Source organism: Poeciliopsis prolifica, unplaced genomic scaffold (genome assembly GCF_027474105.1).
Source record: "Poeciliopsis prolifica strain line A6 unplaced genomic scaffold, Auburn_PproV2 SCAFFOLD133, whole genome shotgun sequence".
Lineage (NCBI taxonomy): Eukaryota > Metazoa > Chordata > Actinopteri > Cyprinodontiformes > Poeciliidae > Poeciliopsis > Poeciliopsis prolifica.
Window position 1 is genome coordinate 24,154 of NW_026562508.1, and position 23,691 is coordinate 47,844.

Here is a 23,691-nt window from a genome sequence, read left to right on the forward strand (position 1 = left end):
CTGTTGCACTTGTCAGTTTCAACACTAGATGGAGCCAGCCACAGAAACGAAATTAAGCGAAGGAAAACTTTTACTGAGTCACCAGAAATGGCAACACAGAAGAAACGCAAAATAGCAAGTGAGTGTAGGAGATTTCAAACACGGTGGGAAGATAAGTATTTTTTCAAAGAAATCAACGGAAAGTGTGTCTGTTTAATTTGCAATTAAGATATTGCTGTAATGAAAGAGTATAATGTCCCTCTGCACTATGAGATCAAACATCATAGCTACACATTGTACATTGGTGCCGAACGAACACAGAAAGTCAAGCAAATGGCAACTAGCCTGTAAGCTCAACAGCAGGTTTTTTGTGCTAATAAAATACAGGAAAGGGTTATCAAGTTATGAAGTCACTAAACTTATTGCAAAGCACAGAAAACCGTTTTCAGACTGTGATTTCATAAAGCAGTGCCTCATCACAGTCACAGAAATAATGTGCCAAAAAAAGAGTCTGATTTCAACAATGTGAGCTTATCCAGAAATACTATGCTGAGGAGAATCGAGGACTTGTCAGCTAACCTGAAACTTCAGCTGAGAGACAAAGCTTGTGCTTTTGATTTTTACTCGAGAGCGTGCAATGAGAGCATAGATGTCACAGACACACATCAGGTGTTTGTTCTTATTGCAGGGAAACAGAAGGTGTAGAACATGTGTTGATTTATTGTACAAAATATAACAAGAGAAAAGAATTGGAAAGGGTGTTGGGAGTTCAGTGAATATGGATAATTTATTAGAGAAGCAGCAATCAAATTATACAATTTAAGCACTTATTAAATATTTAAAAGATACAAAATTATATGATAGGATTTAATTTGTATGTTTCTGTGAGTGAATAATTCTGTAGATAATTTAGTTTTTTTTAAGTTTTGAAGATAAATAAGGAAAATGAATTTCTGAATTACATCTCCGTCCAGTTGATGGCGGTAATGCACAAAGTTTGTGAAATGCCAGAAACTACAGAAGAAGTAGAAGAAGAAGGAGGAGGAGAAGAAGAAAAAGAAAAGAAAAAGAAAACCACGTTTCAGGAACCCAATGCTCAGCAATGATGGCGAAACGACCAAATATACTGTTAACAGGTAAGGTGCTGCTTACGACTTTGATGTCCCATTTCCTCATAACGTTTGTGATCTAACTACGCTGGACATGTGTAATTTGAAATCTGTTTCGTGTTAGCAGTTCTCAACACTCAGTGAATGTTTATGTAGAACAGTGGGAAGGAGAACATCTCCTGTAAAGTTTCCTGAACAAGGCATGGTTCCAATCCACAAAGTGATTCTAAATGTTTTAGAGTAGGGGTTTCACAAGGACTGAAATCCTTATTTTATCCCTAACTTGGTTCAAGTAAGGGTCAGTCCAAAAACATTGCTATTCCATGGCTTCACATGACGTTACCAGAGTAGTCTCTGCTGTTGATAGTTTTGTTGTATTACTCAGTTTATTGCAACAGTTGATAAGAACCTCTTCGCAGGTAAGGAATTGCGTTCATGCCTAATTGAAATTCTGTAAACATGTGTTTTGAGACATGTTAGTAAAACGGTCTATGCTTGTTTAGAGCATATAGCAGTTTCCCTTTTGCCTGTTGTGGGTTCACCGTTTTGCCCTTTGTGCAACAACCAGGTCCGTTTTCTATGGAAGCCCGTTTCCGCCACTCTGTTAAAAAAAATAAAATAAAATAATCTCATTATAATGAGATACTATCTCATTATTTTGAGATAGTATCTCATTATAATGAGATAATTTAATTTAATTTTTTAACAGAGTGACGGAAACGGGCTTCCATAGTTTTCACCAGTTCCGAGTCCCTCAAGTTTTACCTTTGGACAAAAGTTGAGAGTTTGTTAAAAGTTTAACAGGATTTAATGACAAAATGATCAAATGTGTTAGAATCGTACTATAGGAACAGATACAGAGTGACATTGGCACACTTGGCTCACCTTATGGATGAAACCAAGTGAAGAAATGTAGCACATGTTTAGCTTTTTATTCTTTTCTACTTATGTACCCTCTGAGTGTTGTCAAATCAGTTTCAGTTTGTATATGGATACCTGGCGTCAGTCATACTCAGATGCCAAGGCATGTGGCATCTACATGTCAGCAGATTAAAAAGTAGGCTAAAGGGGATCAGAACATTTTCCCTTAAAAAGAGGAACATGTCGAGGATGCTGCCTATCACCAATCTTATTTACTATCAGAATAGAACCTGGAGCAGAGTTAATCAGTACCCATCAATCTTAGGTGTAGCAGGTAAAAATGTTGTCTCAGGATACCTAGTAAATGAATCAAAATCAAAAGCGATGATGATAAGAGGACCCGGCCCTCAGAATTATCCAAATTTTTATTGGTCACCTAATGGGTTTTGATACATGGGAATCAACATTACTATGGATGTTTCCAAATTGTACAAAGCAAATTATGGGAAACTATTGGGTCAAATTCACAAGGATTTAGAAAGATGGGACATTTCACTGCTATCCTTTTTGGAAGGTTTGAAACAGTCAAGTTGAATATTCTCCCCAGATTGCTATATTTGTTTATATCACTTCCTATTTGGATTCCAACAAAAAGTTTTTTAAAAATGCTGTCGGGTTTAACCTGTAAAACACAGATTAAACAAATACAGGAAAGACAAGAGAGTTAGGTTCTTTGTCACTCGCGAGGAGAACAGACAGAGATGTGCTTTCAGTTACAATCTCCTACCGCTCTGAAACCACATTTGTCTGCTCCTCTCTTTTTATTGTTTTTAGGATCCCTAATCACAAAGAACGCTGTGACTCAAAGGGGAGGGGAAAACACTTCATCACATAGCTACAGCGCCAATGACAATCACTAACTAAAACATAAGGTATCTTGCACTTGATAATCTCGTTCCAGACACAGGGTTAAACAGAGCAAGTTGTACATCTTCACGGTCATAGTTTTATAGCAATCTAGCAGGTCAAAGAGGCCTTGCTTCCCGCCGAGAGATGATCCTGCAGAAACCTGTTGTCACTGCTTTCTTTCAGTGAGGCCTTCTGAGAAAGGAATCAACAATGCAGAAACATTCTTAATTCTAAGGTTAAATTAAACAATAAAAGCATATAAGAAAAGATACATTATAAAGATACATGAGACAACAAATATTTGATTAATAACATCACAATTTATCCAACAAAAGCAAAAATTGATTTCTACTTTTGTTTGGCAGAAAAGAAAGACCAAAATAAAATTTACCCAACTGACCAGCAGTAAGCCTTACAGAGGTCTTAACTCACCAAATTTAAAATTGTAGTATTGGGCAGCACAATTGTGTCCAACTGTGGATTGACTAATACAGAATACAGAAATAATATGGTTGACACTGGAACAAAGCTTGTGCCCTGAATTTTCATTGCAGGCCCTTGCATTTTGTTCAACTGAAATCTAGAATAAGTACAACATTACAAATAAGTAGATGAAAAGTACACAAACAATTTGAAAAAAGTATCAAAACTCCTCAATCTGTATCCAGGGCCTTGAAAATTTGGGATTTAATGTATTTTTTTACCTGGGCAACATGATTCAGGGTTTTGAGTCTGACAAAATAAGATTTTAATTTTTATTGTTGACTTGCTTCAATCATTTGGTCAAATTCAGGAGAAGTATGGGTTTACTTCATGTGACTTTTACAGATTTTTGCAGTTAAGAAGTTACTTGAAGTTACTTACCTACACTCTTCTTAAGTCATAATCTGCTGATTTAGAAATGTTCTTCATAAAGGTCACTAAAGAAAACAAATCTGATAAAACTGTCAAATCTATATAAATGTTTACAGTGATGTATGTCGGAGGAGTCTCCTAGGATAAAGGTGAGAACTAGAAATTAATATTGTGATTGATATTCAAGAGTGGGAGCTTGTGTGTGAAAATGGACATAACTGACTAACAGTCCAACATGGAAAGAATTTTATTGGAAAGTAATTGTTAGATATTTCAGAACACCATGTATTATTTCGATATTTGATGAGGCTAAAACAAATTTGTGTTGGAGTCAATGTCAAACAGTTATAGATCACACTCATTTTTTGGGGTTGTCCACATTTTGGGAAGGAATTAGAGAGGAAATTTCAAATATTTTACACATTTATATTGAATGGAACCCCCTTGTCTTTGTTCTGGGAGTACTCCTGAGTAATTTATCAAGTAAAAAAAAATAAGTACCTGTTTGGAATCCTTGTACTGGTAGCAAAAAAAAAAAGATTATGGTATGTTGGTATAGGCCTTTTCCTCCCACTATAAATCAATGGAGAGAGAATAGTGGTTTTTATACAATGGGAAAACAAAAGCAAAACTAAATCTATCCATTGATTTATTTAAGAAAAGGTGGAACCCTGTTGCCCGGCGACATACTATCGACCTCTCCTGGGTGTACTCCGCCTCTTGCCCAGAACATTAGCTGGAGATAGGCACCAGCACCTCCCGACCCCACTAGGGACATGGATGTTAGAAAATGGATGGATGGGTGGAAGGTGGAACCCTTTGATTACATATTTGGAATTGACATTGTAGCTGGTTAAAATTTATGTAAATACACATGTTTATTCTGTGTGTGTTTGTTTGATATGTATCTCTGTCATTATGTATACAAAAACTGCATGAGGATGATTTTCCCTTTGTTATACATTTGTATTTTTTTTCATACTCCACTGATTAGTAGATTCATTGGGATTTCAGCTCTCTGATATGTTCAGATGTTCTTGTTCAACTGATTTGTTTGTACTGGAAACTGATGCTTTTGTGAATTAATGTGCTAAATATTTAATTTGAAAATAGAATGGTTTAAATAATTAATTAAATAAAGACTTGTTCAAAACAGGAGATAAATGTGTGGATGTGCCACAACATTCTACAGCTGAACAGAAACAAAACTGAATTTATTACCTTTTGACCTAAAGAAGAACAATTTAGAGTCAATGCACATCTTCACTTGCTACAGCTGGAAACTTCAGATCAGGTCCAAAATCTGGGTGCACTGAACGACTCTGACCTGAACCTTCAGAGCCACATAAAGACAGTTACAAAGTCGACCTTCTATCACCTGAAGAAGATTTCCAGGATTAGAGGACTAATGTCTCAGCTTCATGTAGAGAAACTCATCTATGTGTTTTGTCTTTAGTCGCATTGAACAGCGTCTTCACAGGTCTGCCTAAAAAAATCAATCATTAAGCTGGAGCTGCGGCTGCCGTTCTGACTAAAACCAGCAAAATAGTCCTTAAACTGGAGCCGTCCTTACACTGGCTCCCAAGTAGCTCAGAGAATAAACTATAAAATATTGTTAGTTTATAATTCACTGAACAGTTTAGCACTACAATACATTAAAGATCTGCTGTTGTATCAATCTTTCAAACATCTTTTGTCTTCTGGTTCTGCTCTGTGGTGTGCTCAGTCTGTGCAGCTTTACAAAAATTCAGAAGTGTATGGCTGCGACAACACCGTGGGTCAAGACTTTGTACCCTTCAACATCTGGTGCACATTTTTCCTACCACACTTTTACTTTTTTCTTTCACTCAACCTTCGATGAATGTGACTGTTCTCTGTAAGCTATAATCCTAAACAAATGCAATCAATAAAGGCTTAAAATATTTCAAATATTTAAATAAATTTAACCACTTTAATTTTCTAACATAGGTGGCTAAAAATATAGAACTTTTTCCCATAAAAAAAGATAGTTTTTTTTTAGCTGTAAATGAAAATTACTGACTTTTTTAGGATACTCATAGATGTAAAAAAATAAATCGGTCATTTTCATTCACCTACAATATCTGACAGAGTGCATGATTTGTATTTTAATAACACTTTGCTCTGAATATAATTGTGAGTGTTCAATCTAATATAGTGGAAATATTTCATCCACATCCACAGGAACACCCGGAGTAGGGAAGACAACATTGGGAAAGGAGTTGGCTGCAAAGACAGGGTTGACATATGTCAACATTGGTGAACTGGCACATGAAGGTAAGACCCACAACAGAGAAATTTGTTATTGGTAAAAAATACTATAGAGGGGAGACTTTCATCCTGATGTTGATCCCCCAAATAAAACTTTATAAGCTGTTATCTCAAATTCCCATACCATACCAGCTTTATTTATGAAGGACTTTATACACAAACAGGACCAAAGTGCTATACACAATCAAAAAATACAATGCAATTATAAAATAGAAAAGATTGAATATAATATACATATTAATATAGAGACACAATAAAACAAAGTGAAACATTGGTTTTGAGCACTTTTGAAGTAATTTTACCTTGAATGATACAGCCATGTGTGTTTATGTGGTCAACTAGTCAATTTGCAATTTATATATATATATATATATATATATATATATATATATATATATATATATATATATATTTTTTTTTTTTTTTTTTTTTTTTTGCCTGAGCTGCAAATATCTGACAGTCCTGTTTGTTTGTCAAGATCAAATATTTCCGGTATTAATTTCGGATGAAATAACACAATGTTAGGTTATGCCTTTTCTGGTAAATTCCTTAAATCTACAGTCTGACTGTACTGGTAACCATGTTTTCCTCTCTCAAAGTTTGTTCATAAAGGATTGCTGAATAAAAATTATCAAAATAGAAAGATTTTGTACATGCTGAAGAGTCTGTGGGCAGGTTTCAAAGTTTGACATATTGCCATGAAACATGATTCATTCAGTAATTGATCCTCATCTGGACCCATGCAATACCTGATGGTCAAATCAAGACATCACTTAAGCCATGCCCACTGAGAACAGGAAGTGCAATGTTTTACTTTGAACAGTCTCTGACACCTTTTGCCTAATCAACTTAAAATTTTGTCCACGGCAGACATTTTGGTGTAATTTGGTTTCCAACAATGACAGGTTTCGGTAGAGGATGTTGGCATGACGGCTTGGCGATATCAGGTGTGATGCCAATGTCATACATTTGGCTCTAAATTCCAAAGAATCCAGCCAAGTTGCACCAAACTCAATAAGATCAATTCTTACCCTCCCCAAACAGAAATCCACAACAATTGACAAGGAATGTGGCCTAAAATCCTCTTCAGCACCCTCTAGAATATTTTAAATCAGCCCCAAGCCATGCTTTAACCCAGAATTGTGAAACCCATCAGACGTGTGTATCTTGTCACTACAATAAACTACAATAAAGTCACGTGGAACCATGGTCCAAACCCAACGAGAAGTCCGTTATTTCCATCAAAGCTGACATTTTGTCTTTTTTACACAGCAAACTCCTTCAACTTTTGACACTCAGACTTCAGAATCACATGGGAAAGTCTTGAGGCATTCAAGATCAAACATAAATCTTTTCTGTACATTGAAGCATGTGGGTGTGGCCAACCCTCAAAATCTGACAATTCGTCATGAAACATTAATGTGCAATAGCTTTCACACAAGGTCACAACTGGTCAGACTTATATCACCTTCCTCACATCACTTTGGTCTCACCCCTTCCAACAGAAAGTTGCCTGTTTTTTCTGCTGGATGTCTTTTACTGGTTGATTCATATATGTTTAAACTTAAACCAAGTGACATAGAATTAAGCACTGACTGGTGGCTGAACAATTTGGGTCTAGCGGGAAGGTTAATTTAAGTTCCTTGCCATTTGCATACTGTTGGCCCTAAATCATACATGCATCATCCAATTATACAAACTGGTTATGTATAATCTTTCCTTAACCTCTGAGGGGGTCAATGGGATTTTATTGAAATTTGGTGCCAGAGCGCCTACTCGATTATGTGCTGATGGTCTCAGTTTAATCTTTAAAATTGAGCTTTTTTTGTTCACAAATATAAATCAGTAAACTTCAATTATAACTAATAATTGCAGTTATTAATTAGTTTAGGTTGGCCAATTTAACTACTCCCCTCTCTGAGATGTCACTAAATCTAACACTGAACTTGCTCGAGGTGCTGATGTTTTTAGCAGGAAGAGAGGCCCCTAAGTCAAATTTTGCTCAAAGCCTCATACAGACTTGGACCGGCCTTCCATGAGGGGTTAAATGTGCAACAAACAAAGGTTTAATTTAATGAGGCTAATGTAGCTTTAGTAGCTCTTCCATTTTGTGTCTGTTGAGTTTTTAATAAGCATTACAGACACTGATTTGGTTGCCCAACATTAAGGGACAAATTTTTCTGATCTTCGCACGCATTCGCTGACTAGGCGGACAAAGCATTTGATGTGGAACTGGAAAAATAATATTTAAAAAAATTAAATAAAATAAAACCAGCGTGATGCGTGACAACGAGGAGAGTGAGAATGCTCCTCACCAGGCTGAACCTGCATGATGAGGTTAGCGGTGGTTCATTAACCACGAACGCACCAGGAACTCAGACATAAATTTTACTAGAAAAAAAGAGCCACACGCTGGGCAGCGTGTTGAAATATAAATGCTGCACATAATTCTTTATTCCCAACTATAAATCATGAAGAGTGACTACGAGTTAGTCCTGTGGTTCACATAGCGCTGCACAACCAGAGTTAAAGCAGTGGTTTTAAACTACCTTGATGTGGAGTTTGCAAAAAAAAAAAGAATTTCTCACAGGGTGTTGATATAAATATACATACAGGTCAGCCTGTTTGAGTGAAAGGAGCTGCACACAATCTGCGCTGAGGTGAAATTTAGAGAAAAAGCCCGGCAGCATATGAGGCACTGCGCAGAGGCTCCGTTCAGAGGCGCCAGCTGTGTGATTGGTCCCCTCTCCCAGCTTTAAATGCATAAACTATAATCTCATTGTAACTACCTAGTTACTTCAAATATACTTGATGATAATAAATGACAGTTAAATGAATTTACTTCAATGACTAATTCCAATTCTATACAAATATAAAGAAAGTTGGGCTGGATCAGAAGACTCTAAATTCAAGGGAGCCAAGGTGTGAGTAACAATAGAGGAGAACATAGTGTCTATAAGAAAGAATAGAATTTAATAGAATAAATAATTGTGGATCCACATTTACAAATAGACCAAAATTGCTGCTTTTTAAAAATAAAATAAAATATATAGCACAGTCTTTTTGATGTGTCTGTCAAAGCTCTTCAATGTTTCACAGCTAGTGACCAGTCGGGTCACTATCTACCAGTTCACTTGGTTCTCTGGGCTGGGGCTCGCGTCCAAGTTCAGAAGAGGATGATCATCGGGTCTCTGGGCACGACAGGCTGAAAGTGCACCACAACAAGAATTTAAAAAAAAACCTGACCTGGCTGGAACAAGGCCAAAGTAAAACATCTTAGAATACAAGATGCCACCATTAATAAAGCTTAAGCTATAATTCAAAGAGATTCATACTTAATTTTTTTTCATGTTGTACAACAACAGCCAATTTATCAGTACAATGTTATCAACACGTCAGTAAAACTAAAGAAATTAGCTTATATGTGGAAAAAAAAAATCATATGTATATTTCAATCTAAAAGTGCCAAATGAAGTACATCTACAACACTCTATGAGTAATGCCAACGGAAAAGCACTTAGAAAGCACTTCACTAAAATAGCACCATTGAAATATTAGAACATGTACTAATTAAAAAAATAAGTAAAATTATGTCGAAAAATTTCAATATACACAATAATACAAAATCTAACAATACAATTTAATTTTTATTAAATTTGATCAGTTTTTAGGTATTGTAGCCAATTTTCAACAAATTTACTGAGCCAACTGCCAAGCGCGTGCGGTTACTCTCCGATGCTCTTGAGAATACATAGTGTCTAGAAGAAAGAATAGAATTTAATAGACTAAACAATTGCTACATCGGGATTTTTCTGGCTTCAGCATTCTGAGATTTAATAAAAACGAATTTACTATTTTGAATTCTATATTTTGCAAAATTATATCAATATTGTTTTTCTTACTGCTTTCCAGATTCTTCATCAAATTTCAACAAACTCTTCCAAGCTATTAACAGAAGCAACAGTCAACTGTTGCTTCCGTTCTCAAGCTCACGCTTGAGAGCTTATGGCAAATCTGAGCAAAATCTCAGCACAGCAGTTAAAGGGGAGGGACAATCAACCTTATTGGCTGATGTGAAATCAGATTGTTTAATCCGTCACTAAAAGCAATTACTAAAGGCATATTTCACAGTTTTTAAAGATTCTTACCACGTTTTATCTATATTAACTTATTTATTAACCTACTTTTAACTTTATTACTTTTTAACTCTTACTGTAGAATAAGACATTAAATCAACATCATACTTTTTTTTTTACTTGTGTTTTTAACACTAGGTTACATCATCTTTTAGGAAAAAATTTGTTCTGCCAGTGAAGCGCTCAGAGCAACAGATACACTTGCAATCCGTATTAAATAAATTTTTAAAAAGTTTTTATTATTTTTTTATTTTTTATTATTTCTTATAAAAACAAAAACAAGCAGTGCTTGACCAGGCGGGCAGGCTAGTAAAGCATGCTGGCACACTGGGGAAATCCTGCTCTTCCCTCAAATCGGATTCCCTTCATTTTCTGGGTCTTCCTTAATTTTTTGAGCAAAACGAAAGTAGGAAGAGAGTTATTATTACTTGTTTCCAGGATGATTTTGTCTCACCCCTTTTAAGCATATGTTTTTAACAGCAAAAGCATTATAGATAATAATAAAAAATTTTATACCATTCATCTTGTAATCCATTTCCACTTGTTACATTGCTTACTTTGAATTTGGAGATGGCTCTTCTGATATATCTGTGGTTAACATAATTTGCTCTACACCAATTGAAGGAAGATCTACAATCTAGAAGCTGCTTTACTGAGGAAACCTCAGTTAGTTCAGGTTGACTATAAAATTTTCTATAATATATTTCACATGAGACATGTGTTTTGTCTGATATGAAGCACATCTATTTGGAAACAGGAGTTTTAATTTTTGTTCAATGGTTCTTAACCTGGGTTCGATCGAACCCCAGCGGTTCGATGAGTCGGTCTCAGGGGTTCGGCGGAGCCTCGCCCATGGAGGTAAAGACACACTTGTGTAACATCGTGATGACGCGCCCCACTTGGCCATCACTTGCTTCAGAGGATCACGTGACATTGCTTGGTCAATCTGTGCTGCGGGAAATTTAGTGCACGCAGTAGTCAACGGCTGTCATAGTTGTACGACAGCTGTGTGATTTATTTCTCAATATTTTAATCCATACTAAACATGTCGAGCAAAAAAAGAAAGTGGTCAGACGAATATGTACAACAGGCAACGGGTGTGCTTAAATGACAAAGAGAGATGGAGAGTAAAAAGGTTTTGAGTTGATCACCTGTTTGGTTTATTTTATCTTTGTTTACCTGTGGGCATCACAGCTGCTGTAGTTTCTGAACATTCAGTAAACAACAAATGTTTACCTCATTCATTTGCAGTAAACATCACAAACATCAAATAGGACAAATATATTTGATTAAGTTTTAACAATCAGTGGTTCTTAACCTGATTGGCTTCCACCACAATAATTATGTGAAATTAAATTAATTATATCCTAAATTACATTTGCAGAGGTCTTTAGTTCCTCCAGTCTGTAGTTTCTCATATTGACATCATCAAACCATATTTCAGATCTACCGCAACTGACTGACAGCTGCTAGCCTCAGGTTTGCAACCAGCTGAGAAACCAGTAAACTGCTTGTAGTGTCAGAATCTCACTGAGGAAGAAACCACATTAGGTTTTATCATTTCTTACATAATTGATATATATTCGCATTGAAAATGAGTCAGTAGGCTTTAATTTACAATTTTTGTCTTTGTGTCATGAGGTAGGTCTCAGCTGGCTGGTGAGAGAAAAAGTAGATCTTGGTCTCAGAAAGTGAGAGCTCCACTGATGTACAACATGGATTCATGTGTGTGACGGAACGGGATGAGAGTCAATGTCCCATCTGCTGACATATGCTCAACCTGGCATATGCAATGCCAAGTTGAGCAACTCAAGTCAGGCACTGGCAAAACTAATGGAACATTTCTGAAAGCTGCACGGAGATGGAAAAAAGTAAAAAAGTATTTTTTTAATTCAAAACAAAAATAGACAAATTAAGTAAAATAAAAAAGTTAAGAATTGTTCAATTTTTTAAAAAATCCAAATTTATTTTTAATTATAAAAATATATATTTTTATAATTAATTTTTTTTATTATTTTTGTATTATCATTATTATTATTATTGTTTTCACATATATATGTGTATATAACAAGGTGGTATGTATATTTATATATACCACAAGGTGGTATATATATATATATATAGATATATATATAGATATATATATATATATATACCACCTTGTGGTATATATATATATATATATATATATATATATATATATATAGATATATATCTATATCTATATATATATCTATATATATATAGATATATATATATAGATATATATAGATATATATATATATATATATATATATACCACCTTGTTCTTTGAGCAAGGTGGTGTTCATTCAGTGAATGCACATTTGAAACTGGTGGGTTTGGTACTTCAAAAAGTATTATTATTTTTTGCTTGAGTTCCATTTTATCACCTTATAGCTGAGTAGGTAGGTATGGTAATCTTATTTATATAGCACATTTTCACCAACAAGGCAATTCAAATTGGTCAAATTTATTTATGAGAAAAAGACTTTCTAAATCTTTCCCCAGGCCAATATTATGACGGGTATGATGAGGAGTACCAGTGCCCTGTTTTGGATGAGGACCGGGTGAGTTAAATTCTTTTCATATATATCTAGGAGATATATATACACTCCTGATCAAAATCTTAAGACCAGTCAAAAAATTGCAAGAATTTGCATTTAGCATTATTGGATCTTAAGAAGGTTCTAAGTAGAGCTTCACAATGTTAAAAGAAGAAATCAGCATAAGAGACAAAAACATTTGAGCGGGAATTAATTGAAAACTGCATTTATACTCAAACATGATTTTTTCAGCTGATCAAAAGTTTAAGACCATAGCTCAAAAAACCTCCAAAACCCCCCAAAACAGAAATCAAAGTGCCAAAAAAAGGACTCAGTAATGAGTAGCTCCACCATTCTTGTTGATGACGTCAAACAATCGTTTAGGCATGCTTGATGCCAGTGTTTCCAGGAGGCTAGTGGGAACATTGCTCCAAGTGTTGAAAATGGCTTCACGAAGGGCATCCACTGTCTGGAACTGATGTCCATTTTCGTAAACTTCCCTTGCCATCCATCCCCAAATGTTCTCAATTGGGTTTAGATCCGGGGAACATGCAGGATGGTCCAAAAGAGTGATGTTATTCTCTTGGAAGAACTGCTTTGTCAGGCGGGCATTGTGAACTGCAGCATTGTCTTGTTGAAAAACCCAATCATTACCACACAGACGAGGGCCCTCAGTCATGAGGGATGCCTGCTGCAACATCTCCACATAGCCACTGCTGTTTGACGCCCCTGCACAACCTGAAGCTCCATTGTTCCATTGAAGGAAAACACCCCAAATCATGATGGCGCCCCCACCACTGTGCCGTGTAGAAAACATCTCAGGTGGGATCTCTCTGTCATGCCAGTAACGTTGGAAGCCATCAGGATCATCAAGCCAAAACTTTTTCTCATCAGAGAAGACAACTTTCTTCCACCTTTCAATGTCCCATGTTTGGTGCACCCTTGCAAAGTCCAAACGGGCAATTCTGTGGAGTTGAAGAAGACGTGGCCTTTGAAGACGTTTTTTGTTTCTGAAGCCCTTCCCTTGCAGATGCCGTCTGATGGTTATCGGGCTGCAGTCGGCACCAGTAATGGCTTTAATTTGGGTAGAGGATCGTCCCTTGTCTTGACGGACAGCCAATCGGATCCTGCGGTTCGGAGCTGGTGAAATTTTTTTGGGTCTACCGACTTTTTTGTTCCATAACCCTCAGGATCATTTAAAAAATGCAAAATGACTGTCTTACTGCGTCCAACCTCAGCAGCAATGGCACGTTGTGAGAGGCCTTGCTTATGCAGCTCAACAATCCTGCCACGTTCAAAGTCAGTGAACTTTTTTGCTTTTGCCATCTGGAGGTCTTGACAGTGTAAAGACTTCATAGAACATGACATGGAATCCAGATTTTTGCACAGCTTTTGGCTTTTAAAGACTATGGTCTTAAACTTTTGATCAGCTGAAAAATCATGTTTGAGTGTAAATGCAGTTTTCAGAAAATTCCCCGCTCAAATGTTTTTGTCTCTTGCACTAATATTTTCTTTTAACATTGTGAAGCTCTACTTAGAATCTTCTTAAGATTCAATAGTGCAAAATGCAAATTCTTGCAATTTTTTGACTGGTCTTAAGATTTTGATCAGGAGTGTATATATATATATTGATTACAAGAAAGCCTATGACTCAATGCCGCACACTTGGATCATTGAATGCCTAGTGATGTATAACATCAACAAGATTCTGAGAGCCTTCATTGCAAACTCGATGAGGCTGTGAAAAACCACCCTTGAAGCCAACCGCAAACACCTTGCACAAGTGTCCATCAAATGTGGCATATACCAAGGAGATGCTCTATCCCCGCTACTGTTCTGCATAGGCCTGAACCCCCTCAGCCAAATTATCAACAAGACTGGCTACGGATACCGACTCAAAAATGGCCAACATCAGTCACCTTCTCTACATGGATGACATCAAGCTGTATGCCAAGAGTGAGCGAGACATTGCCTCACTGATCCACACCACCAGGATCTACAGCACTGACATTGGGATGTCATTCAGACTAGAGAAGTGTTGTCAGCTGATCACAAAGAGGGGGAATGTGATCCGCACAGAAGGGGTCTCACTCCCACAAGGAACAATAGCAGACATAGAGGACAGTACCTAGGTATACCACAAGCAAATGGCAACCTTGATGAGACCACAAGGAAAGGAGCCACAGCTAAATACCTCCAACAAATAAGGCAAGTACTGAGAAGCCAGCTTAATGGCAAGAACAAAATCCGTGCAATAAACATCTATGCCCTGCCAGTAATCAGATACCCTGCTGGAATAATTAGCTGGCCAAAGGAGGAGATAAAAGCCACAGATATTAAGACTAGAAAGCTACTAACCATGCATGGAGGGTTCCATCCCAAATCCAGCACCCTAAGACTGTACACGAGCCGCAAGGAAGGAAGCAGAGGACTGGTGAGTGTGAGAACCACTGTCCAGGACGAAACAACTAAGATCCATAGATATATCAGGGACAAAGCCTCAACAGACAATGTGCTCAGTGAATGTCTCAGACAACAGGGAATGGAGGTTAAGGTGCCAGAGATACCATCATGGGAGGACAAGCCCCTACATGGGATGTACCACCAACAAATAACCCAAGTGGCTGATATCACTAAATCTTATCAATGACTGGAAAAAGCTGGACTCAAGGACAGCACAAAGGCCCTCATCCTGGCCGCCCAGGAACAGGCCCTAAACACCAGAGCAATAGAGGCCCAGATCTACCACACCAGACAAGACCCAAGGTGTAGGTTGTGCAAGGAGGCCCCTGAGACAGTCCAGCACATCACAGCAGGGTGCAAGATACTGGCAGGGAAAGCGTACATGGAACGACATAACCAAGTGGCAAGCATAGTCTACAGAAACATCTGTGCAGAATATGGACTGGAAACCCCGAGATCAAAGTGGGAAACACCCACAAAGGTGGTGGAGAACACCAGAGCTAAGATCCTGTGGGACTTCCAGATCCAGACAGACAAAATGGTGATGGCGAACCAACCAGACATTGTCGTAGTGGATAAACAACAGAGGAAAGCCGTTGTGGTAGATGTAGCAATACCAAGTGATTGCAACATCAGAAAAAAGGAGCACAAGAAACTGGAGAAATACCAGGGACTCAGGGAAGAACTGGAGAGGGCCTGGAAGGTGAAGACCACAGGGTGCCTGTGGTCATCGGGGCCCTCGGGGCAGTAACCCCCAAACTGGAACAGTGGCTACAACAGATCCCAGGAACAACATCAGACATCTCAGTCCAGAAATGTGCAGTCCTTGGCACAGCCAAGATACTGCAGGACCCTCAAGCTCCCAGGCCTCTGGTAGAGGACCCGAGCTCAGAGGATAACCGTGGGTGGGTCAGACCCACCCACGGTGGGTGAGAAGGGAGTTTTTTTATTTTTCATATATATATATATATAATTTAATATATATATATATATATATATATATATATATATATATATATATATATATATATATATATATATATATATATATATAAAACTCCCTTCTCACCCACCGCGGGTGGTTCCTATCCTCTGAGCTCGGGTCCTCTACCAGAGGCCTCCTGGGAGCTTGAGGGTCCTGCAGGAACATACACAGTTGTGGTCAAAAGTTTACATACACTTGTAAAAAAACATAATGTCATGTCATGGCTGTCTTGAGTTCCCAATAAGTTCTACAACTCTTATTTTTCTGTGATAGAGTTATCGGTACACATACTTGTTTGTCACAAAAAACAGTTATAAAGTTTGATTCTTTCATAAATTTATTATGGGTCTGCTGAAAATGTCACCAAATCTGCTGGGTCAAAAATATACATACAGCAACATTAGTATTTGGTTACATGTCCTTGGCCATTTTCACAGCAACTAGCTTTTGGTAGCCATCCACAAGCTCCTGGCAAGCTTCAGGTCGAATGTTTGACCACTTTTCTTGACAGAATTGGTGCAGTTCAGCTAAATTTGATGGTTTTCTTGCATGAACCCGTTTCTTTAGTACTGTCCATGTTCTCAATGGGGTTTAAGTCAGGACTTTGGGAAGGCCATTCTAAAACCTTTATTCTAGCCTGGTGTAGCCATTCCTTTACCACTTTTGATGTGTGTTTTTGGGTCATTATCCGTTGGAACACCCAACTGCGGCCAAGACCCAATCTTCGGGCTGATGGTTTTAAGTTTTCCTGCAGAATTCGGAGGTAATCCTCCTTCTTCATTATCCCATTTACTTTCTGTAAAGAACCAGTTCCACTGGCAGCAAAACAGCCCCACAGCATAATACTACCACCACCATGCTTGACAGTAGGCATGGTGTTCCTGGGATTAAAGGCCTCACCTTTTCTCCTCCAAACATATTGCTGGGTGTTGGCCAAACAGCTCAATTTTTGTTTCGTCTGACCACAGAACTTTCCTCCAGAAGGTTTTATCTTTGTCTATGTGATCAGCAGCAAACTTCAGCCGAGTCTTAAGGTGCCTTTTCTGGAGCAAGGGCTTCTTTCTTGCACGGCAGCCTCTCAGTCCAAAACACGCTTGACTGTGGAGACTGACACCTGTGTTCCATCAGCTTCCAAATCCTTGCAGACCTGCTTTTTGGTGATTCTTGGTTGACCATTGACCATCCTGACCAATCTCCTCTCGGCAGCCTGCGATAGCTTGCATTTTCTTCCTGATGTGGCAGTGACACAACTGTTCCATGCACTTTATACTTGTGAATAATTGTCTGCACAGTTGCTCTTGGGACCTGTAGCTGCTTTGAAATGGCTCCAAGTGACTTCCCTGACTTGTTCAAGTCAATTCGCTTTTTCAGATCCACACTGAGTTCCTTTGACTTTCCCATTGTAGCTTTTGTGGCTGAGTCTGATCACTGGGTCAAATGAGCCCTATTTCAATGAGCTCACAAGAAATGAACAGCTGTAGTCAATCAGAATCACTTACAAGAAGTGAAGAGGCCATGACATTAAGCTAATTTGATTGACACAACTCTCTACATCACCAAAATTGACAATTTATGTTGCTGTATGTATATTTTTGACCCAGCAGATTTGGTGACATTTTCAGCAGACCCATAATAAATTTATGAAAGAACCAAACTTTATGACTGTTTTTTGTGACAAACAAGTATGTGTTCCGATCACTCTATCACAGAAAAATAAGAGTTGTAGAACGTATTGGGAACTCAAGACAGCCATGACATTATGTTTTTTACAAGTGTATGTAAACTTTTGACCACAACTGTATATATATATATATGGGACATATATATATATCCTAGAGACCATGGAAGTGTTACCAAGGCCAAGGGATGAATTCATTGCTGTCTAAGCTGTCCTCCCTGTGAACTTTCCCAGGCCACGAACAATAGATGTGTTCATTCCATACAGAAACATTTAATGATAGCTTATCAGCTATCCATGTTTTTCATCCCTTCAAACTGCCTCAAACTGGTTCCTGATCTGCAAAAAGCTCTCCTGACTCCTCCTCTGACCCAAGGCATCCAACAGATTTTGATTATGAAATCTGTAATAATCTCAAATTCTGATAAAACAGACATGAACAGTTTCAATACCAAAACATCTGTTACACTCAATATTTAGTTCTGATTAGTTTTCAACTCCTTTGGTTATAATGAACTAAAACCTTTTCAAATGAATATATGTTTTATACACTCTTAAGAATGTGATCTAATATGAAAAACTACTGATCAGACTAGTTTTAATCAAATCATGCTCATTATATCTAAGAAAAATTTTCTACTGATTAAACCATGCAAATCTAACCTAAACTGAGGCTACTCAAAACAATCATGATCCGTCTAATATTTAAACATGCCCATTAAAACTAACATAATTAAATTAATATTTCCAACATTTGCGATCTACCAATCAATCTCAGGAAGGCTTTTTGATCTTGATAGTAGCATCTTCAGGTGATAAACTGAATGCCACCAGGAGGCTGAGATGAGTATGTCCTCTTAATTTTACACCTAATTTACCTAAAATCCAAATTGTCGTATTTTCACTTTTTGAAATGATGTCTTTCTTTGCTTTGCTCCATGCAAGCAAATTGTGATAAGCCACGCTTAATACATAAAAATTCAAACAGCAGCCCTCACGTCCAGGATGACCACATAATTTGACATGGGGAGGGGGTGTTCAGACTGAGAAACAACTCAGTGGTTTCAGTTTGACAGTACAGACTGAGTAATGCTGCCTACTAATCCAAATTAACCACTTTGGTATCTTTGATGAATAGGTGCTAATGAATTCTGGATTCTCGGATTGCACAGGTGGTGGACGAACTGGATCAAAAGATGATGGAAGGTGGTGTAATCGTAGATTATCATGGCTGTGACCTGTTTCCTGAACGATGGTTCGACATTGTTTTTGTACTTCGCACGGACAACACCCAGTTGTACACCCGGCTTGAAGACAGGTAAAGTTTTTTCTCCCTATGTTAACCTTTTAAAATTGTAAAACGTTTTGAGGATTCAGACAAGCATGTCATTAGTTTTATTTTGTTTTTTAGAATGTTTTGGATGTATCTTTCTTGGTTATTTTATTTTAATGCTAATTTTCAGTGCCAACACATCTCTTATTAAAGTAGTTTTTCACTGGCAGGTGGCACACTAGCAGGTTAATGTGCGGTGCAGTTTGTTTCTACCCCAGATAGTGAGCTTTTCCATTACACTCTTTTTTTCCTTTAGTATTGTGGACAGGCTGTGAGCAGCAGGTGTGGCCAACTCTGCTGATGTTTGCAGAGGCAGTGAACAATGGAGAACCTCAAAGTTCTTATGGACTAAAATAAACCCAGATATTTAATTATGTCTTGTAGAAATTAATTTCTGTGTCAAACATATGAGCTGATGGTTTTGCTATCCATATAAATACGCTGTGCCACTTTTTCGGTTTAGGTAATGCAGTCAAAGGATGTATCCACATAGCCACCCATGAACTATATATTTTTTTAAATTCAAAGGAAAAATAAAATTCACATCACAAGCCAATATTATGTAGTTCCGGTGTTTTACACTGTCTGCGCAAAACTGCAACTCTGTCAGAAAGCTCGTCACAGTTGCACCATTTCTCGCTTCTTTTATTCTCGAAATTGATGTCCTTCTTGCAGCAGTGAAATGGACTGCCAAGTTACGGTCATTCTCTGAAAAAATATATTCATGCGTTCGTAGCACTGCTCCTGATTGAACTCATAATTGTGCTCCTCCGTCCTCAGCATGTTACAATGTTGTTTGGAGTTTTCAGTGTTCTAAATCACAAGCCAATCAACGAATGCAGTGAGCTGTCAGTTAAATTGCATTGTTACCATTGCTTGCTCTGTGCGGGTACTTCTTATTCTTCAGTGTGTTAGTCAGGTGCCAGTGTGGGCAATTTGGGTTAGTATACAGCATTTTTCAGTCTGTACTGTCAAACTGAAACCATTCATGCAGTTGTTTCTTAGTCTGAATGCCCCATCATCTCAAATTATTTGGCCAACTTGTTTGTGAGGGCTGCTGTTTGAATCTCTGTGTTAAACGGGGCTTATCACAAATTTGGGGAGTTGCATGGCCTCATACATCTGCTGTTAAATAAGTTAGCACATGCATCTTCAGTGTTTTGCAAGTATTTGATATAGTTACAAGAGGTCACATGTATTAAATTTCATAAAATGTTTAATGTGGTACATAGTAAAAAGCTCATGTAGCTAGATGTTAAGTAACAAACAAAATCTATTCCACATTAGATTACATTGGTTAATTTGCAATCTTCATATTACATGCAATATATTTAAGATTTAAGATGAACAGAGACGGGGCTGAGAACAGATTGAATTTCTGCTGTTTGGAGTTGGTGTGATACCTCATTTGTCAACAAATGGTAGATAAAACTTGCTAGAAGACATCTTTAGAGGAATTTTTCCTGATGGAGATCCAAACTTTTTGTCCAGGTTGATACACAAGTGCAGCCAGAAAGTGATTCTGAACAGAAGTGCAGTCCAGGGCAGCAGAAGAAAGCACATGGGTGAAGTTTCTTGTCAATGGAAGAGATCTGGGAAAGCACAGCACCCAAACCAGAATCAGAGGCATCAACTTCTATGCCTCAACTGGGTCAAGGCGTCAGGTCAAGTGAAAATGGAGGCGTCAGAGAATCTGCTTTTGAGAAGTTAAAAGGCCTTGATCTGCTTGGGGGGATAAAATGAACTGTCTCGTGGGGGAGGTCAGTTGGGTGACTAGAGACACAATCTGACTGAAATTCTTAATGAAATGCTGGTAGAAATTGGCGAAGCCCAAAAAGCTCTGAAGCTGTTTGTGAGAACAAGGGAACGGCCAGTTACGTAGAGATCGAACTTGTTCTGGATCGGTCTTCCTGTGACCGATCCAACATATTTCAGAAAGGTGATGGAAGGGACAGAAAAATGACAAGCATGTTTGTATTCAGGGTTGCTTGACGCAGTCTGAAAATGCCATGCGACTTCTCACTGAGGCACTCTCAAAAGGTTAATTATTGGGCTTTTTTTCTTTTTTTCTTCTGCTCCCTCCATACCCATCTTTGCCCTGCTTGCTCTATTTCTATACTTCTCTTTAGAGCCTCTGTTTCCACATCCTCTGAATCTATAAATTATGGATCTCAATGCAATTGATCAGATTTTCTCAATAAGACGATTTAGCAAAGTGTTCTGTGAGGACAAACTATATCCTCACATATTCTGTGAGGATATAGTTTGGACTCTTTGGATGTTTACAAAAATTTGTTTCTGTTCACCTTAAAGACATGGAGGATCTGTATTTATTTAGATCCATAACAAGATTTCTGCTGTTTGGAGTTGGTGTGATACCTCATTTGTCAACAAATGTAAAACACGCCAGCAGCTGTTTTGGCCCTTGTCAAGTTGCCTGATCAGTGTGATGGATTGGGCCAAGTAGTGAATCCTCAGACTGACATGCAGTTGGACCAGAGTTGCAAGTCGGATGATATTCTTGCTGAGATTTGAAGGTCAGGAAAGGTCACATCTAATAGCAATCCAGAACAAGAATCAAACATGGAAACAGAGAAACTATCAATTTATAAATTGTGGAGCACTTTTCTTTTTTGTTGTTTCCTTACCTTTTTGTTTTTCTTTTAGGTGTATTATTTTGTTTGTATTTCCTTCTAATTTATCCAAAGCACTATAAGGTGCCTTGTTGTTAAAACTGGATATGTTCTTGTCTTTTCATTTGCTTACAGGGGTTATACTGGAAAGAAACTACAGGACAATGTGCAGTGTGAGATCTTCCAAATTATTTATGAGGAAGCCATGGAGGCCTACTCTGAAGAGATTGTCCACCAGTTACCAAGTAACACTCCTGAGGACCTTGAGGAAAACCTCGAGCAACTAATTCAGTGGACTGAGCAATGGATAAAGGATCATAACTAAAACCTGGAGTTCACATTTTTGAAGAATAAATGTATTTCTACCAAATAAATGAGCATTTATTTTACTAGACATTTCAATTATTCACCTATAAGAAAAATAGTGTAAGCGGGAGCTAATTTTATCCTTCAAAACACTCCTTCCATGTCTTGAAGGAGTGCAGCAGTTTAATTTTCTCTAAGTGCAGCTTTAAAACTGTAAATACAGGCCCAAAACAATATTTTAAGTCACATTGGAAGAGTTCTCTTAGAGTCCACTCAGCCTAAAAATTTCTGCCTAGTTTTGGCTGTGATCAGTTGGTAAAAAAAAATACACACAAAAAAAAATCCTGCATACAATGCTTCATGGTGATGTCCTAATGGACATGTCTCCACTCAACCAGTGGTGGTGCTTGAGTGGTGCTTCTCCACTCAACCAGCTAAGGTGTACTCTCAATGGCAGGGTAATAACAACAGAGCAGACCCACCAAGGCTGGAGACTGAACAATACTGGAAAGGCATATGGGAAAGGGAGGCGTCCCACAACAGCAATGCACAAAGCAAGCCCCGGTAACCATCACTGACAGATGTCCAAGAAAGAGTCTCAAGTATGAAAAACTGGACAGCACCCGGGCCTGACATGATACATGCCTGCTGGCTAAAGAAACTCACTGCCCTCCATGAGCGACTGGCAGCCCAAGTGAACCAGCTCCTACAAAGTGGGACTCACCCTGAATGGTTAACTGAAGGGCGGACAATCCTAATCCAGAAGGATCCATCAAAGGGTCCAGTCCCACCCAACTACCGACCAATAACCTGCCTCTCCACAACCTGAAAGCTCATGTCAGGCATCATAGCGGCCAAGATAGCAAACACATGGAGAAACACATGAGCACAGCACAGAAGGGTAAATAGCAGAGGAGCCAAACACCAACTCCTCGTAGACCACACAGTTGCCAGAGACTGCAAAACCCGACACACCAACCTGTGCATGGCATGGATTGATTACAAGAAAGCCTATGACTCAATGCCGCATACTTGGATCATTGAATGCTTAGAGATGTATAACATCAACAGGATTCTGAGAGCCTTCATTGCAAACTCGATGAGGCTGTGGAAAACCACCCTTGAAGCCAACTGCAAACCACTTGCACAAGTGTCCATCAAATGTGGCATATACCAAGGAGATGCTCTGTCCCCGCTACTGTTCTGCATAGGCCTGAACCCCCTCAGCCAAATTATCAACAAGATTGGCTAAGGGTACCGACTCAAGAATGGGGCTAACTTCTCTACATGGATGACATCAAGCTGTACGCCATTGAAACATCGACTGGGATTGTTAGAATGACCGGCAGACTTTAAAGAGGAGTCTTGAGGAAGAGAAATATAGTGCAGATCAACCAGGTGTTTAATTCCCAACATTTAACAAACTTACAAATCTTGCATACAATGGGCAATGCATCTCTGCAGCACCCATACTGATGTGGCCAACCTGTAGGCTTTTATAGTCCCTGGCTGCACCAATCCACAACCCCCCAAAAGCAGGATAAAACAAAATACATATACACCAAACAAGACAACAAATCTTCAACATAAT

At 38.2% G+C, this 23,691-nt stretch overlaps 1 protein-coding gene across 1 annotated transcript; it reads left to right on the forward strand.

The window, feature by feature from the left end:
* Positions 1–1,006: 1,006 nt before the first annotated feature.
* Positions 1,007–22,154, forward strand: LOC129355394 (adenylate kinase isoenzyme 6-like). Its single transcript, XM_055024940.1, has 5 exons — positions 1,007–1,115; positions 5,916–6,008; positions 12,668–12,726; positions 19,001–19,146; positions 21,930–22,154. The coding sequence occupies exons 1-5, from the start codon at positions 1,082–1,084 to the stop codon at positions 22,117–22,119; spliced, it is 522 nt and encodes a 173-aa protein (XP_054880915.1). The 5' UTR covers positions 1,007–1,081; the 3' UTR covers positions 22,120–22,154.
* The last annotated feature ends 1,537 nt before the right edge of the window (positions 22,155–23,691 follow it).

Excerpts from the sequence above, each read along its gene's own strand:
- LOC129355394 (XM_055024940.1), top strand. The coding sequence starts at position 1,082 with ATGATGGCGAAACGACCAAATATACTGTTAACAG. Across the intron at positions 6,009-12,667 it reads TGGTGAACTGGCACATGAAG|GCCAATATTATGACGGGTAT; the intron begins GTAAGACCCACA and ends ATCTTTCCCCAG. Across the intron at positions 19,147-21,929 it reads TACACCCGGCTTGAAGACAG|GGGTTATACTGGAAAGAAAC; the intron begins GTAAAGTTTTTT and ends ATTTGCTTACAG.